The sequence below is a fragment of the Camelus dromedarius genome, chromosome 7 (assembly GCF_036321535.1).
Source record: "Camelus dromedarius isolate mCamDro1 chromosome 7, mCamDro1.pat, whole genome shotgun sequence".
Taxonomy (NCBI): Eukaryota; Metazoa; Chordata; class Mammalia; order Artiodactyla; family Camelidae; genus Camelus; species Camelus dromedarius.
Window position 1 is genome coordinate 66620344 of NC_087442.1, and position 14941 is coordinate 66635284.

The 14941-nt window shown below is 35.1% G+C and overlaps 1 protein-coding gene and 1 long non-coding RNA gene across 7 annotated transcripts in view; one reads left to right on the forward strand and one right to left on the reverse strand.

Annotated features, from left to right (window-relative positions):
* The window catches only part of DMTF1 (cyclin D binding myb like transcription factor 1), a 43088-nt gene that overhangs the window by 22688 nt on the left and 5459 nt on the right, over window positions 1–14941 (reverse strand). For 5 of the 6 annotated variants that reach the window (XM_031454818.2, XM_031454813.2, XM_031454814.2 and 2 more), the window contains 5 exons: window positions 11428–11550; window positions 10182–10298; window positions 8255–8377; window positions 3461–3555; window positions 838–952 (listed from right to left, as the gene is read on the reverse strand). In XM_031454818.2, the coding sequence (XP_031310678.1) occupies window positions 838–952; window positions 3461–3555; window positions 8255–8377; window positions 10182–10290 (442 nt within the window). In that variant the 5' untranslated portion in view covers window positions 10291–10298; window positions 11428–11550. The remainder of the gene's footprint in view (window positions 1–837; window positions 953–3460; window positions 3556–8254; window positions 8378–10181; window positions 10299–11427; window positions 11551–14941) is intronic. The other variant, XM_031454817.2, reaches the window with a different exon arrangement.
* On the forward strand, window positions 3549–10300 carry LOC116153972 (uncharacterized). The gene is made up of 2 exons (XR_004137754.2): window positions 3549–4326; window positions 8224–10300. It is a non-coding gene; the product is annotated as an uncharacterized LOC116153972 (long non-coding RNA).

The following is a 14941-nucleotide window of genomic DNA, read 5'->3' on the forward strand; positions in this document are numbered from 1 at the left end:
AAAATGTAGCTAATTTAATTTCTTATTTATCTGAAATCTGAAAAATGTCCACGTAAAGTTGCTTTTTGTGACCTCTTGATTTTTAAGAAAGAACAGATTTGACCTTATGAAGTAAAGACAATGGTAAGAAAAAGATTCATAAAAAATACTACTTCCTCCAGTTACATCTCTTATCCTTTCAGCAGTATAGGAATGCTAAAAAGACATATAAAAAGTATAAAAGCCAACTCATGCTCAAAACTTTCTGAAAAATTTCTCCAATGAAAAATAAATTTTCTGGGCAAAAAAACATTTAACAGATTCTAGGATAAGGTAAAGGTAATATTTTGGATACCAAGTGAATAACTGATTCTTAATGAGTACTTACTGTACAGTGGTTGAAAACAATCAGTTTACTTATTTCTGTTTGCTTTCCGTATTTCAGAGTGGCAAAACCCCACTTTCCTGCAGCAGCTCCCTAGCAATTCTTATAAACAAAGCAGCACAATAAACACTATTACTTCAAACCTCTAAGCTGCTTATAAGACCAAAGTCAGTAGCAGATCTTCAAATACGCTTGACTTTCTACTCCCACAAGCAATAACTGTACTGTCTTTTAAATGACACCACTGCGCATTTCTTTATAACCTACTTCATATCAGAGAAATAATGATCAATTATTGAAAAACAAATGTTGGTTTCATGGTCTCACTGAGAGCCAAATTCAATTAGAAAGGCTCAATTACTGTATCTAACTCAAACACAATCATGAGGGTCCAACTCACAATCCTTATGACTACAGGCTCTTTTTAATCTCCATTTTTTCCAACGGACACTAAAATTCACAGCATTTCTTACCTTTGTTAGTCAGAGAATCCTTATCTTCTTTAGTTGTAAACCATGCCTGGCTAACTGCTGAAACTTCCTCATTACCCAAGGGAGATACTTCATCTAGTTGCTCATTCTGTAGAATCTTAAAAGGTAAAAGTGAAAAAATAGTAGCAGCTTGATTTAATACCCAACCTGATTCATTTTTGTTTGTAATGCTAAGTAAGCAGAAACTGAATGTCTACTTTCAAGAGGAAATGAAACCCATCTCCCTTGGAAAGAGACAAGCTGTCAATGAACAACCACAGTGCAACGAGGAGAAAAGCCATGCCTCTATTGTCACCTACTTTATTTTTATGTCTGGTGGTAATGAATATACTGTATTTATAAAAGTGTTTTTTTTTTTTAATCCCTGGGCAAAAGCTAGGAATCACTGGAACAAATATGAAATGTTTTATAACCTTGTATTTATTTGTCATACATTTTAGATTTTTTTCCTTTTAAAGATCAAGAGAACTTTATTAAGCTGAGAATTGAGACATAGTAGATATATGATATCTAAGACCTCTTATGTATTCAGAAGATCACAATTCTGTAAGACCTGACACAGGAGTTACTCATTAAAGGCAATATGGAGAGCAAAGACCTTGATACATACAACACCTACTTTAAAGAAATGTAATGTTGAAAATTTCCTGAGATCATCTTCTCTTATACTAATCAGTTGTTAAAAGAATAAAATCACCATTTCCCAAAGTGAGTCTATACAAAGCCCACTATGAATCTCAGGAATAAACCTGTCATGTCGATTAATTGCTGTTTGGGGGCAAACACCTAATGCCTTACGGCTCACATTTTCCTGAAGAAGAGTTACAATTATTACTTAAACCATATAATGTGAAACATTGAAAACAGTCATCAAATGAAGTAAATAATTAATATATTCTAGCAGTAATATCCAATATTGTCAATAACAGTGAGATAGCAGGAGACTTATGTACCTAAAAGGGTATCTATCTATACTTAGTATATATAGGCTCAGAAATCTAAAAATAAATATTTCACTTACTGAGTATATCTTGAAACTACAAAGTACTACATATATTGGAAAGTTTTTCAGTTTCTAATTGTTTAACAAGCTAGTCCCATCACTGGAATGAGACAAGGGACATTAACTACTAAACTATGTGAAATAACCACACCTAGTTTGACACAGAAGAATACAGCAAAGCAGATTATTTCTGAATTTTTAACTATGCTAACATTCACTCCCAATCTGATGTTAATCTTATTAAAGAAACATTAGATATTATTATAAAGTTTTTCATTCACTAAAATGGTAGTAACAAACCAAGAGGCTAATATTAAATTAGAACCCATTAATTCTTCAGAAATAATCCAAACAAAACTTGTCTAATACCGTCTCTGTTCAACCTTATAGTAACTAGGTTATTGGGCTGTAAGCCAAATCACACACATGTATATAGTGATTTTTAATGTGCTGAAAACCAAACAGAAGTGAGACTACATAATCTCTGAATCTGAAATGAATTTGACAAGACCTATTTTTTAAAAAGGATGTACTCTCTTGTTCCAGAGGGTTTAGAATAAAAAGTTTCTGTCCAAATCCCCACTGAAGTCCAAGGGCAAATTACAAGATCTCCAGCAGGGCTCAAAGCCGTTTGGAGCACATTAGAGACTCGCTCCTCTGACGCTCCCTACTGCAAAAGGTTCACAGCGCACCTCCCTAAGATGTCTTTAGTTCCTGATGTTACATATCAACTTACAACTATTTTACTTCTTAACTGAGGAAGGGTCACTGTGATGCTTCCTTCCTAAAAGAAAACTAATGGTACAATATCTCTACTGTCTACTTAAAAGTATTTTATTAAATGAAGAAATGAAACAAAAGTACAAGCTACTAAAAATAAAGGACAATCATCCAGAGATAAACTTACAAGTAAAATAGATTTAAGCTGCAGGCTATTGAAGAGAGAAAATAATTCTGATTACTTTGGGCAGAAATACCTCATGAGACAATTAAAGAGGTTCATATAGAGGAAAACAGGCTGATAATTATTTATACTCTTAACCCTTAATGTTAAAATATTTCTAGTCTATAGGCACCAGAAGGAACTACCATAACTGTGACTGTTATAATTAAAATCTATTTGAAATGACTAGCTTTCATTCACATTAGAGGAGAGAACACATGCAACCTTTCTAAATCAGTCACTACAGATTAACTGCTGGGTAAAACTTATCTTAGAAGTTTTATATCCCAGTATCTTTTTATCTTATACAACTGGTAAGATAAAATTTATTTAATTTAATAATTAAAAATTTAAAATGTAATAAATTTAATTTATTTATAGTTATTTAATGGCTCAAATGAGATCATTCCAATTAGATAAAGAACGCACATGCATCATCCGTTTCAACAGATGTGAACCACTCTACAGGGGATGAATTTTAAAATTTTATCTTGGTTTATAATCTGGAGACTCATATATATGGGAACTGGAAATCTGAATGAATAATAAGTCTTACCTCCATTTTGTGGTTGTTACTTTATCAGACAAAATACATTCTCATCATTTTACCACCTAAAATATGTGTACAGGATAATCTTCTTGTAGCCAGTATACTATACCTGGATCTGTGTCACAGTTCCCTCAGTAATCTCATCATCCGCCACCTCTGTGGTTGCGGTCATGGTCACCTCAAAGCTCTGATCATTTTCTGAAACTTCAAGAAAAAGAAAAGTTCAACTCCAGAAGAATAATGGCAAGTTCTAATTATTAAAAAAATGTCCCAGGAGCAAATAATGTCATCAACTAATTTCAGAAACATTCCTTGCCAATACATCCATTTATATGTGTGTATATGTATAAATACATAGATCTGCTTAACAAATATTGATTGTGCACCGAATAGATACTGGGTATTGCTCTGGGCAACGAGGAGACAACAGTAAGCAAAAAAACCAAAAATTCTGCCTTCATGGCACTTATAGTCCAGGGCAGCAGACACAAAATAAACATGATATTATGTTGGGTAAGTACTGAGAAGGGGAAAAAAGCATGAAAGGAAACACGCTGGGAGTAGGGGAGAGTTTGATATTTTAGATAGGAGGCAAGGAAAAGTAACCAAGACTTGGAACAAAATGAGGAAGCAAGCTAGTCATGCAGGTATCTTGAGGAAAAGCACTTCAGACACATGGAAAGCCAAGTGCAAAGGCTGTGAGATGAGGCACACCCTAGACTGTTCACAGGAGTATCAAGGAGGATGGTTTGGCCAGAGCAGACCAAATAAAATATTGTGTGGGGACTTGTAGGCCACTGTAAAGACTCTGGCTTTAACTCTAAGACAGGGGTGACCACTGGAAGATTCAGAGTAGAGAAGTGATATAAACTTATTTTTATTTTAACAGGATCATTCTGCTGCTATGGGGAAAACAGCCTGAAGAGCAGCAAGGGCTGGAGTGAGATCAGTGAAGAAGCTAATTCAATGATCTAGGTAAGAGAGGTCAGTGGCACGGACTAATGGAGTGGAGGAAAGTGAGGGCGCTGAGAAGTAGTTCAAATTGTGGATATACTTTGATGGCAGAGATCAACAGGATTTGCGGACAGACCAAATATGAAAGAAACTGAAAAGTCAAGGATGGTACTAACGTTTTTTTTCTTAGTTACTAGAAGAATGTACCTGCCATCAATGAGATGAGGAAGACTACAGAAAAAGCAACTTAAATAATTCAGGAAGTTTCAGGAGCTCAGTTTTAAACATACTAGTTTGAGATACGCACTAAACATCTAGAGTTGAGGAAAAGTCTGACTGGAACAAATCTGGGAGTCATCACCACAGACAGAATTTAAAACCATGAATTCTAGGCAGTAAAAATAGAAAACAGAAGCAATCTAAGAACGAGTCCAGGGGCACTCCACATTTAGAGGTTCGGGAGATGTGGACAAGTCAGCATAAGAGACTAAGAAGGAATGCAGAGAGAGGTAGAAGAAAACTAGAGAAATCTGTTTCCGGGAAGCCAAATGACCGAATGTTTTGGGGAGAAGGGAGTGATAAAAATTGTTGAAAATAGTGGGCAGATCAAGTTAAGACAATGATTAAAAAATCACCATCAGCTTTAACAACAAGGTTTCTGGAGGTATGAGGAGAACAGTTTGGTGTAGTGATAGATGCGAGAGACTGTCCAGAGTGGGTTTAAGGAACAAAGGAAGAAGAAATGGAGGCAAATATAGGCAATTCTTCCCAGGTACTTTGCTCTAAAGGGAAGGAGAGAAGCAGGATGGAGCCCCATGGGGAATAACAGGACTTTTTGTTTTAAAGAAGATACTATGTATGTTTGTAACACTGAAGGGGATGATCTGATAGAGAATGAAAAATTGATGATTCACAAGAGAAAGGGAAGAACTGCTGCAACAACGTCCTTGAGTAGACAGAAGGGATGGGATCCAATATATCGAAGGGCTGGCCTTAGCTCAGAGAAAAGACAGAATATACAGACACAGATAAATGTGGGCGGGTGTCTGCGGTAGTAGAAACTTACAGAATTATTTTCTGGCCACTTAAATTTTCCCAGTAAAGTAGGAAGCAAGGTTATCAGCTGAGAGTAAAAATAGTGGAGGAAGTATTAGAGGGTTCAGGATGCATGAAACAGTCATCTCAGAGTAGGAGGAAGAACAGTAGATAAATATGGTATGACTGGCAGGCGACATAAAGAGCCCACTTCAAGTTAATGATCATAAATTTAAAGTGAGACCAGTCAGCTTGCTTGTGCTGTTTTTCTCCAATTCCTTTCAGTTAGCTGTACAGTATAGACATAAATAGGCAGACAGACTGAACAAGGGTTGTAGTTTCATTAAAGAACATGAAGTGAGGGAAGGAATAAAGGATTTGAGGGTAAATGCAAGACAGTGATTATAATGATTAACCATGAAAACTGAAAGTGGGTAAGAAGGAAACAATGAGTGGAGAAGGAACAACTTAAAAGGGTAAGGTCAATGGGTCCCAGGTGGGTAAAGGATTGCAAAAGTATTACAGGAATTAAGCTGAAGATAAAGACTAGCAGTAGGAAAACAAAGTCTGAAGTAGATTACAAATGGACTCCAGTTAATATGTAATAGCAAGAGTGGTAATGGAAGTGACAAATGAGGCACTGTGAAGAACAAAAGGAACCAGAGGCTTAGTAACTGCAATAATCATTTAAATGAATAATCACCAAGAATTAGAACTATGAATAGGTAAAGGAATAAATGTGGTTGTAGATAATTGCAAAAAGAACTGGTAAGCAATCTACACTGATTAACCTGAGAGTTAAGTAAGTTTTATAAAGCCTGTAAAGAAAACTTGAATATTAAAATTAAAGTTAAATCTTTGAAACTAATATTCCCCTCCATGGAGTCTAGCATAAATAACGACTTGCCCATTTAATCAGTTCCAGATGACAGGTGATGGGTATAGGACTTCACGCTTTTATGTGACTTTTTAAAATATAGAAACTTTCCTAAATTGATTTTATTAACACTTTAAAAAAAAAACAAAAACAAATCCAGGGAACATGCAAATATTTCAAGTCCACTTTTCATACTTTCAGTCTTATTGTAAATTAGCCTCCAGCACATTCTCATTATGTGGTGATGCTATGACCCAAGAAGCTCATGTGCTTTTATGTCAGCACATCCATATTATCTTACCCAGTTAAGGGAGTCAGTCTAACACCATAAAATAGAACAAAATATCAAGTGTAGTTCAAACCTATGTTCATGTTCAAGGCACTCTACTCTAACCAAATGAACTGACCAGTCATAATTTATATCAAAATGATCACTCAAAAATTTTGGCATAATTAAATATTTTTATTTTATTTTATATCCTGGGGATGTAATGTTCAGCCTGGTAACTATAGTTAATAATACTGTAGTGTACTTTGAAAATTATTAAGAGAGTAGATCTTAAAAGTTCTTATCACATAAAAAAAAGTGTGTAACTACGTGTGGTGAAGGATGTTTAGACCTACTGCGCTGATCATATTCCACAATATATACATATAATAAATCATTATGTTGTACACCTGAAACTAATGTAATGTTACATGTCAACTATGTCTGAATTAAAAAAAACCTCTAGCTTAGAAAATGTCCATATACGATTGCATCTATACAGATAGGCCAATCAAGTTTTAAAACTGAATCATAACAGAACAATAGTCAAGTTAGGAATGAGTTTTAAAAATCTTATGAATCATCATTAGAAGGAAAGATCATTTAAGTAGAAAAACATTATGTTTGTATATGCTACAATTGCAAGCAATATAAGCAATATTACCACCATTTTTCAATAAAATGTCATAGTAAACTTATATAAAATGACTTCTTTTCTGCTCAGTTTAATAAGCAATTAAATCCAAATACAGAATACATATCTACTTATGAAGACATGATTTTCCACAATGAAAACCTATCTTAGTTTTTTCCCACTGGATGATGATGTGATCTTGCCTGATGCTGAGTACAAAAATAAAAGTTCTTGGATATGACAAGACTCTCCTTTGTGCAGAGAGTGCCACCAATAGCCTTGTGTCCCAACTCTAGTGCTATGGACTGAGGTATCTACTTCAGCTTTGTAGGGCCACCACAGTTCAACAAGAGTCAGATTGTATTTCTGATTTGTTTAGCAGAGAATATAACATTACAGTTGGTGTGTTGTAGTCTTTCACCAACAGTATTCCACCCAGAATACTGTACCTCCTTAGAATCCTGTCTACTCTAAATGATCGTGGAGTATAAACACGTTAAGAACTTTCTCAGAATAAACTAATCAGGCTCCTATCTAACTTCCATTTAGCCATATGTCAAATGAAGAGGTAGTACAGCATTGGGCTAAGAGTATAAACTACAAGAACCGGAATGCCTGCGTATGACCTAAAACAAGTTACTAATTATACTTTTCTGTGCCTTAGTTTCCTTAGTTATAGCATAAGGATAACAAAAGCTACTCTAGAGCATGCTTTCTCAATGAGGGCAAGTATGCTTCTTGGGAGAGGGGGTAAAAAAAATCTTAATTCTCTTTATTAAGAAAGCAAGGCCATACATACATTAAAAAAAAAACAAACCAGTATATTTGTGGTATTAAAATTTTGTGGAGGAGAGCAAGATCATGAAAAAATGTCAAAAAAGGCTCTGGGGGACAATTAAGAAAAAAAGGTTGAGAAAGTTAAACTGGATAATATACATAAAAGCATTTAGAGCCATGCCTGGCATATAAATAAGCACTCACTAAGTGTTGGTTAAAAAGAGGGTTTTGGGGTTTTTTTTGACCAAATGAAGAGAAAAAAATGGGTCTAAGTCTACCTTCAAATGCCAGATTAATCTCTCACAATCTAAATTTTTATTTCAAAAGGAAACTCTGTTCTTAACACACAGTGACTTACGTGGAAGTGCAACAACTGATATACAAGGAGTAGAATCATCAATACTCTGATCATCCTCAGAAGACAGACAAAGCCTTTTATGTGGAGGTTCAGTACTATCTTCTGAGTCTATTTCATCAGCTTCTAATGAAACAAAACAAAAACCAAAATCTCAGAATCTTCAAACAAACAAGTAGAAAACAAAATCTTCAACAAGTAATAACTATGAAACGATCTTCTTACTGATTTGCTAAGTTAACTAAACCAAGATGTGCAAGTGGGACTCAAAATGACACTGCTTTCTCTCCACCTACTGCAGTACCTCAACTCCTACTCTTATGACAAGGAACTATGAACAAGGTGCCACTTTTAAAAACATCACACTTTTGTGCTGTCAACTACTTGGCTTTCTAAACAAAAAACAAGGGTTGGTCATTTAATTCACTCACAAACACTCACTGAATGTCTACCATTAGTTAAGTGTGGGACGCAGAACAATGAGAGATACCCTGACTGTCAAGGCGCTCACAGTATAGTGGAGGGGACAACTAAACTAACAATTTCAAAATGATTTAATAGGAACTATGAAGGCGGAATGAAGAGACTGTTATATAAGCAGAGAGGCATTTAATTTAGACTGGAGGTGCAGAGAGGTTTCCTGGAAAAGTTGTCTTGAACTTCAAAAAGAAACAAAGCCCGGGGAAAATGGTTATTATTGGTAGTAAGAGTAATATGTGCAGTGATACTGAGGTATGAAAAGCTTGAAGTATGTTTAGAAAATAAACATAGCTGTGGACTGCTGGATAGATACATGAAATGTGGCAGGAAATGAGGCTGGAAGGAAAGCTGAGTGAGATGATGGGAGGCCTATGTGCCAAATTAAAGAACCTGAAGTATATTCTAGAAGCCACGGGAAGCTTAACCAAAAACATACCTTCTAATACTACTAAGTATCATGACCAATGTCACCAGCAGTTTGAAAGATAAACTGGAGGTGGGAGACTGCTTAAAAAGGCTACCCAGGTGAGAAATGAGAATGTGAACTAAGAAAGGAGGACTTAAGACAGACAGGAAGGAATGGATTAAAAAAACATAATACTATCAACAAGTCTTCACAATGGAATGAATGGGGGAGATGAGAAAAGGATTTATTTCTACCCACATTTATAATCTGGGATACTAAGTAATGGAATTGATTGAGAAAAGAAAAAAGAGAACTAGATCTGGGAATTTTGTTAAAGAATTCAACTTGGGATATGTGAAATTTAAGGTGCCTATAAGAAACAGAGAATTTAGAATAAAGAAAAAAGTCTGAATCATTTTTGTAGCTAGGTAGTAGTTAAACCACAAGTTTGAATGAAATAACCCAGGAATTAAGCATTGAGTGAAAACAGAAGACAGAACCTAGGTTGAACAAAGATGAACTTAAAAGCAAAATAAATAATAAACATAAGGAATAGGTAGAGAAATAACAAAATCATAAGCCTCAAGGCTGTTCAATCTTAATTCATTACAGATGGTCATACTAAATCCTATTCAAACAGTCATGTAAAATTCTCTAATAGGTTCGATCCAAAATAAAAAAGTTCTTCTATGCTCGCTGGCAGGATTACTTCCACATTTTCTAATGTACTATATATACTGCTGGCACCAAGTGGTATTAAAGAGGAAGTATATTATAGTTAATCCATCATCATCTTTAGAAGTGCAACAGATTCTGCTTATAAAATAGCTATGAGATTCATAAAGGTTAAAATTTATGGTAAATTTAAAAACATACAAAAGTGTATTTTAAAAATAGAAAGATAAAAATATGAATTAATTTTATTCAAGAGATAACCTCCCTTTCTACTGTCCTAGCCTAAACTGTCTGAGTAATGAGGATCATAGGTGACATGAAATCCAGAAACCCTGAGAGTCACAATTGTATGTAAGCAAGTTTTCCTACCATTCTGAGGGCAGTGAAGAATGAGGTTCCCGTCTGTGTCCCGAGTCAAAGTCACAGAGTTCACAGTTTCTACTGTTACTGTGTCAGAATCCTCTTCAACTGTGCTCATACTCAAATCTGTACAAGAACAGATTTCACATCAGAATTTTAAAAATCATTTCCAAATGTGAACATAAAGTATCCCCCAATCATCCCCCTAAAAGACCCCAACAATCTGTACCTGCCTACAGTACTTGTTACATGAAACTGCAATGATGGTTCAGGTTTTAAAACTTGTTTTTCAAATGTTTACACCCATTATTTAGAATTTGCTGTAATAATCTGCCTGCTACGATTAATTAAAAACCTACAGTATTTACTTTTTTAAAAGTTGTTTTTATCAAATCTGTTCCAAGTTGCCTGTCAGTATTAGCAAAAACTCTCACCTTTTAGTTTTTTATTGGTAGCTTTGTGATATAGTCAAATTTGCATTTAACTTCTGATTCTTTAGCAGAAGATACATCAAAACTTTTATCTTAATCTAAGAATTACTTCTCCAAAACACTTTTTACAAGTATTTAAGTTCTATTATGTGAAAAATATGAACATTAAAAAATTTTTCTTGCCGTTTCTTTCATTATATTGAACAAGTACATACATCCATCATTAACCAAACTGCTTTTAGGCCTTCTTTTGAAACAGAGAACTGATTTTGCTTAAAGTGTCTTTTATGATATTTTACACATATATTACTTTCCTTTTGTTCAGACAGACAGTGTCTCAGAATACAGGATCTCATGGTTGACAGGGGGAAATGCACTGAATTGTAATCAATGGCCTGGTTGAAGTCTTTGGGCTTACCTGATAATGTTCATTGACGTTCTTGCCTCAATACTAAATTTTGGTCTTGTCCACATACTTTTTACCAACTAAATAATACAGAGGACATAAGCCTTGATGTGTATTAAATTAATCACTCAATATTTATTTGGTTCCTGTATATAAGGTATTAGTCTGTTCATATGCCATTTACACAAATGCATTTTCCTTTGGCAGAAAAGCTTAATATTAGTAACATTCACTCGGTGAAGATCTAGTGATTCATTCAAGTTTTACTACACAAATTACTGTTTTAAAAGGACATTATTCATTTTACAATGGTTAAGATGCCATTCCCAAATTTAAGATAAATGGAGATCAGGATCTAGTAATGACTAAAATTTGCAAGTCATGAGGTGAGAGTTCCTTGGAACAAGGGAATGCTTACCTAGAAAACAGATGGATCAGCTACAGCCCTTCCCACAAAATCGAGTTGCCTTCCCTCAGCCACCAGCATCACTTTCATGTTATCCAGATTGTTTCTCCCCCATGTTCCTACCTCTGCAACACTCTGAAAAAGTAACAGCATTATACAATAAGGCTTACTGAGAACAAACTGTGTGCTGATCACAATCTAGCCTCAGGCCTCTGTGACATCTCAACTAGAAGACGAAGGACAAAACCAGAATTCTTCCTTAAGGACAACTTTTGGAAATCAGCCTCTAAAACTGTTCTCCAATAAAGGGCAGAAATGATGAGATCCTATACCTACTAAGTTAGTTTACAGGCAGTTTCTGAACCCAAGCTGTCACTCATCAGGCAATCAGACTTTCTCAGAAAAATAGGTTGAAAGACACTAGCAGTTCTGTGAACTGCAGAGTGGGTACATGTAACATGACCCAAGATGTGCACTAACTAGTAGTACCATAAATATTACCAGTAACTATATATTTTTGCTTTATAATAATTAAAACTTCTCTTATATGTAGTACCATATTTCATCGCAAAGTATTAAAAATTATATAGTATCTGTTAACAACCATGCCTAGGGATCTGTGGGAAAAAGAAACTAAACAATCAAGCCAGAAAAGGTAACTAACAAGCAAACTTTTGAATGTAATGAGAAACTTACAAAACCTGAAATGATTGATTTTTAAAGGTTTCTTTCAATAGGCTTCTAATTTTCATCCCAAAGGATCAATCAAAAATTAAAAAGCACAGTAGGATTTGAGTCCAAGGGGATATTTTGGAAAAACCAATGAATAAAATTCTCATTTTTGCAGTATTCTGATTAGAACTCCTCTCCAGGATGGGTATCTTTGAGAGCTGCTATATATATAAATAAGTCTGCAGTGAAACAGGTACAGATCCTGCTTGAGAAACATCGAGTTATTAGATTTCATGTTGTTCTCATTTCTGAATCCATTAAAAATGTTTTCAAAAACTGGTCTGTAAAGTAATACCTACTGCTTAAGATAGAGAAATGAAATGTTAAAAAAAGAAAAAAAGTTAAAACCCTCCATAAACTTACCAAAATCATAGTTCACTCTCTGATGTGTGCGTGTGTGTGTGAGAGACAGATTATACTGTGGAAGCAATTTTATATTCTGCTTTTTAGGGTCTATTCATATTGAAACACGTGAAGGAGACCAAGCTAGGTATTTAGCTGAGGTTTTCTGTATCATTTAAAATTTACACTACATGAAAACATAACATTATTCAATAACTAGCCTATCACTGGACATTAACATTGTTTCCAATTTTTCATTTCTGTAACACACTGAAGCAAACATTTATACACTCTATTTCCTTAAACAGTGTTAGAAAATTATTAGATCAAAGAATACGACAAAATAAACTCAAATCATACTGCAGTCTATCTTCCAGAAAGGATGTACATATTTATATTTCAACCAGAGGTGTAAGCTCTACTCATAGTAACCGTGTCAGTATTTTTATTTAAAAAGAAACAACAAAGCAAAAACAAAACAAAACAGTGCAACTGCTCATTTGATAGGTACAAAATGGTTACTGGTTTAGCATTTTAATGTCATCTCAGGACCCAAGTTAATCTAGAACATTGGGAAAAAGAAAAAATAAAGGTGGATTTGAGAAGATATGATGAGATAATAGCACAAGAAAAAAGGAGACTGAAATAGCCAGATCAGAGTATTTCATTCTTGACAACCTGTACTGGTTAGAGGTATCCTATGCAGTATACTAGCTTTAAATCAGGAAACTAGGTCCAGTTTTAAGTTTGGTAATTCACGTTAGAGATGAGTAAATGGTTCTATGCTGCTCTGCTAATTAACAAGCATCATTTATCTGTTCAATCAGCAAATCTATATCATGTGCCCACTATGTGCCAAGCACTCCCTAGGCACTGGTATATAGTGGCTACTTTTTCTTTTAAGCCCAGGAGGTAAGATTCATTTTCCTGGGGTTCTTCCCCTCTTACTGTTAGAGCTACATGGTCTGCATCTATTAGTATTTAATCTCACCTGGAGATTGACATCATTCAAAATTCAAAAGGTAAAGGTGGTTAAACAGTGAAGTCTACTTTCCACTCTATCTAGTTTTCCTGTCACCCAGTCTACCTCCCTGGAGGTAGACAATGTAGTCAATTTCTCACACCTCCTTCCAGTCATTGTATGCGTATGAAAGCCAATATATCCCCCCATGCCACCGACACTTTTTACAGAAATAGTTATACTACAAACAGGGAGCCTATCTTAATGGCTACTTTACACTGCCTCAGCAGTAAGATGAAGAGACACTATTTCAAGTATGTGACTGCAAGACAACCAACAGGTCAACAGCAAAATCCCTAAGGTAGGACCTGATTCGGTCTGTTGGGAGGGGAGTTAAAAAGGTAGCCACTATGGCAGAGGCTGCAAGCCTTTGCGGGCTAAATTTAAGGCTGGAGAAAAAGATGGCACATCTCACAAGGCCTTACAAATCCTTGGACTTTTAAATTGGGAAATAAAACTTACACTTTTAAAAGATCACTCAGACTGCAATACGGAGAATGGATAAGGAAGTCATGAAGAAAAGCAGTTGTCCAAGTGATCATTGTCATCTGGAATAAGTGGCAGAAATTAAAGGATACGCGGCACAGAGGATTTATTCTGGAGGCAGTGTTGACAGGATTTGCTGAAAGGAGATTATAAAAGATGAGGAGATGTTTCAAGATAATTCCTAGGCTTTTGGCTTGAATAGCTGATTGAGTTTTGGTGCACTAAAAATATTTTCACTGTTAGTATTAACAAATTGAGATATAAGGCACCCAAATGAAGATGTCAAGTTACCAGCCGGAAGCTGGAATTCAACAGGCAAGGACTAGACATATAAATCTGAGTTAGTGGCATGCAAATTGTTTTTAAAGAGAAGATCACCTAGAGAAGTGAGAGAAGACAGCCTAGTTCTGGAGAAGTCAAGCAATGCACAAAGAAGGAAAGGAGGCCGAGAAGGTCCACCCAGGGATAAAGGAGGAAAACTAAGAGATATTAAGAGGCACAGGTCTTTTGCAAGGAGCATTGAGTAGTTTGTTAAATACTGCTGAGAGGATAAGACAATGGGAGAAGCAACTATTTGATCTCGCAATATGTTCAACATTGATGACCTACTGGAATTTAGAGAACTGGAATTATGGAAGGTAATGCAAAACAGGTCTTTTATGAGGTTTAGCTTTCAAGGTAAGCAGAGAGGATACTAGCAGTAGGGTCAAGACAGCTGTCATTTGGAGTGCATCTGTATTTTATCATTACAGAATAACTGAGAAATGTTGGTCAAATCAACTTATGATAGTAAGGAACAGAGCATTTTAGTGTCTCATATTCTAATTCATTATATATGAAACTATCCTTAACTTCTAAACCCGTTCCCTATTTGGTTTATCAGGGAAATGTATCAAGATCTCCAATTCTAACATCCAATTTTTCTCTTTAGGGTAAATAAATACA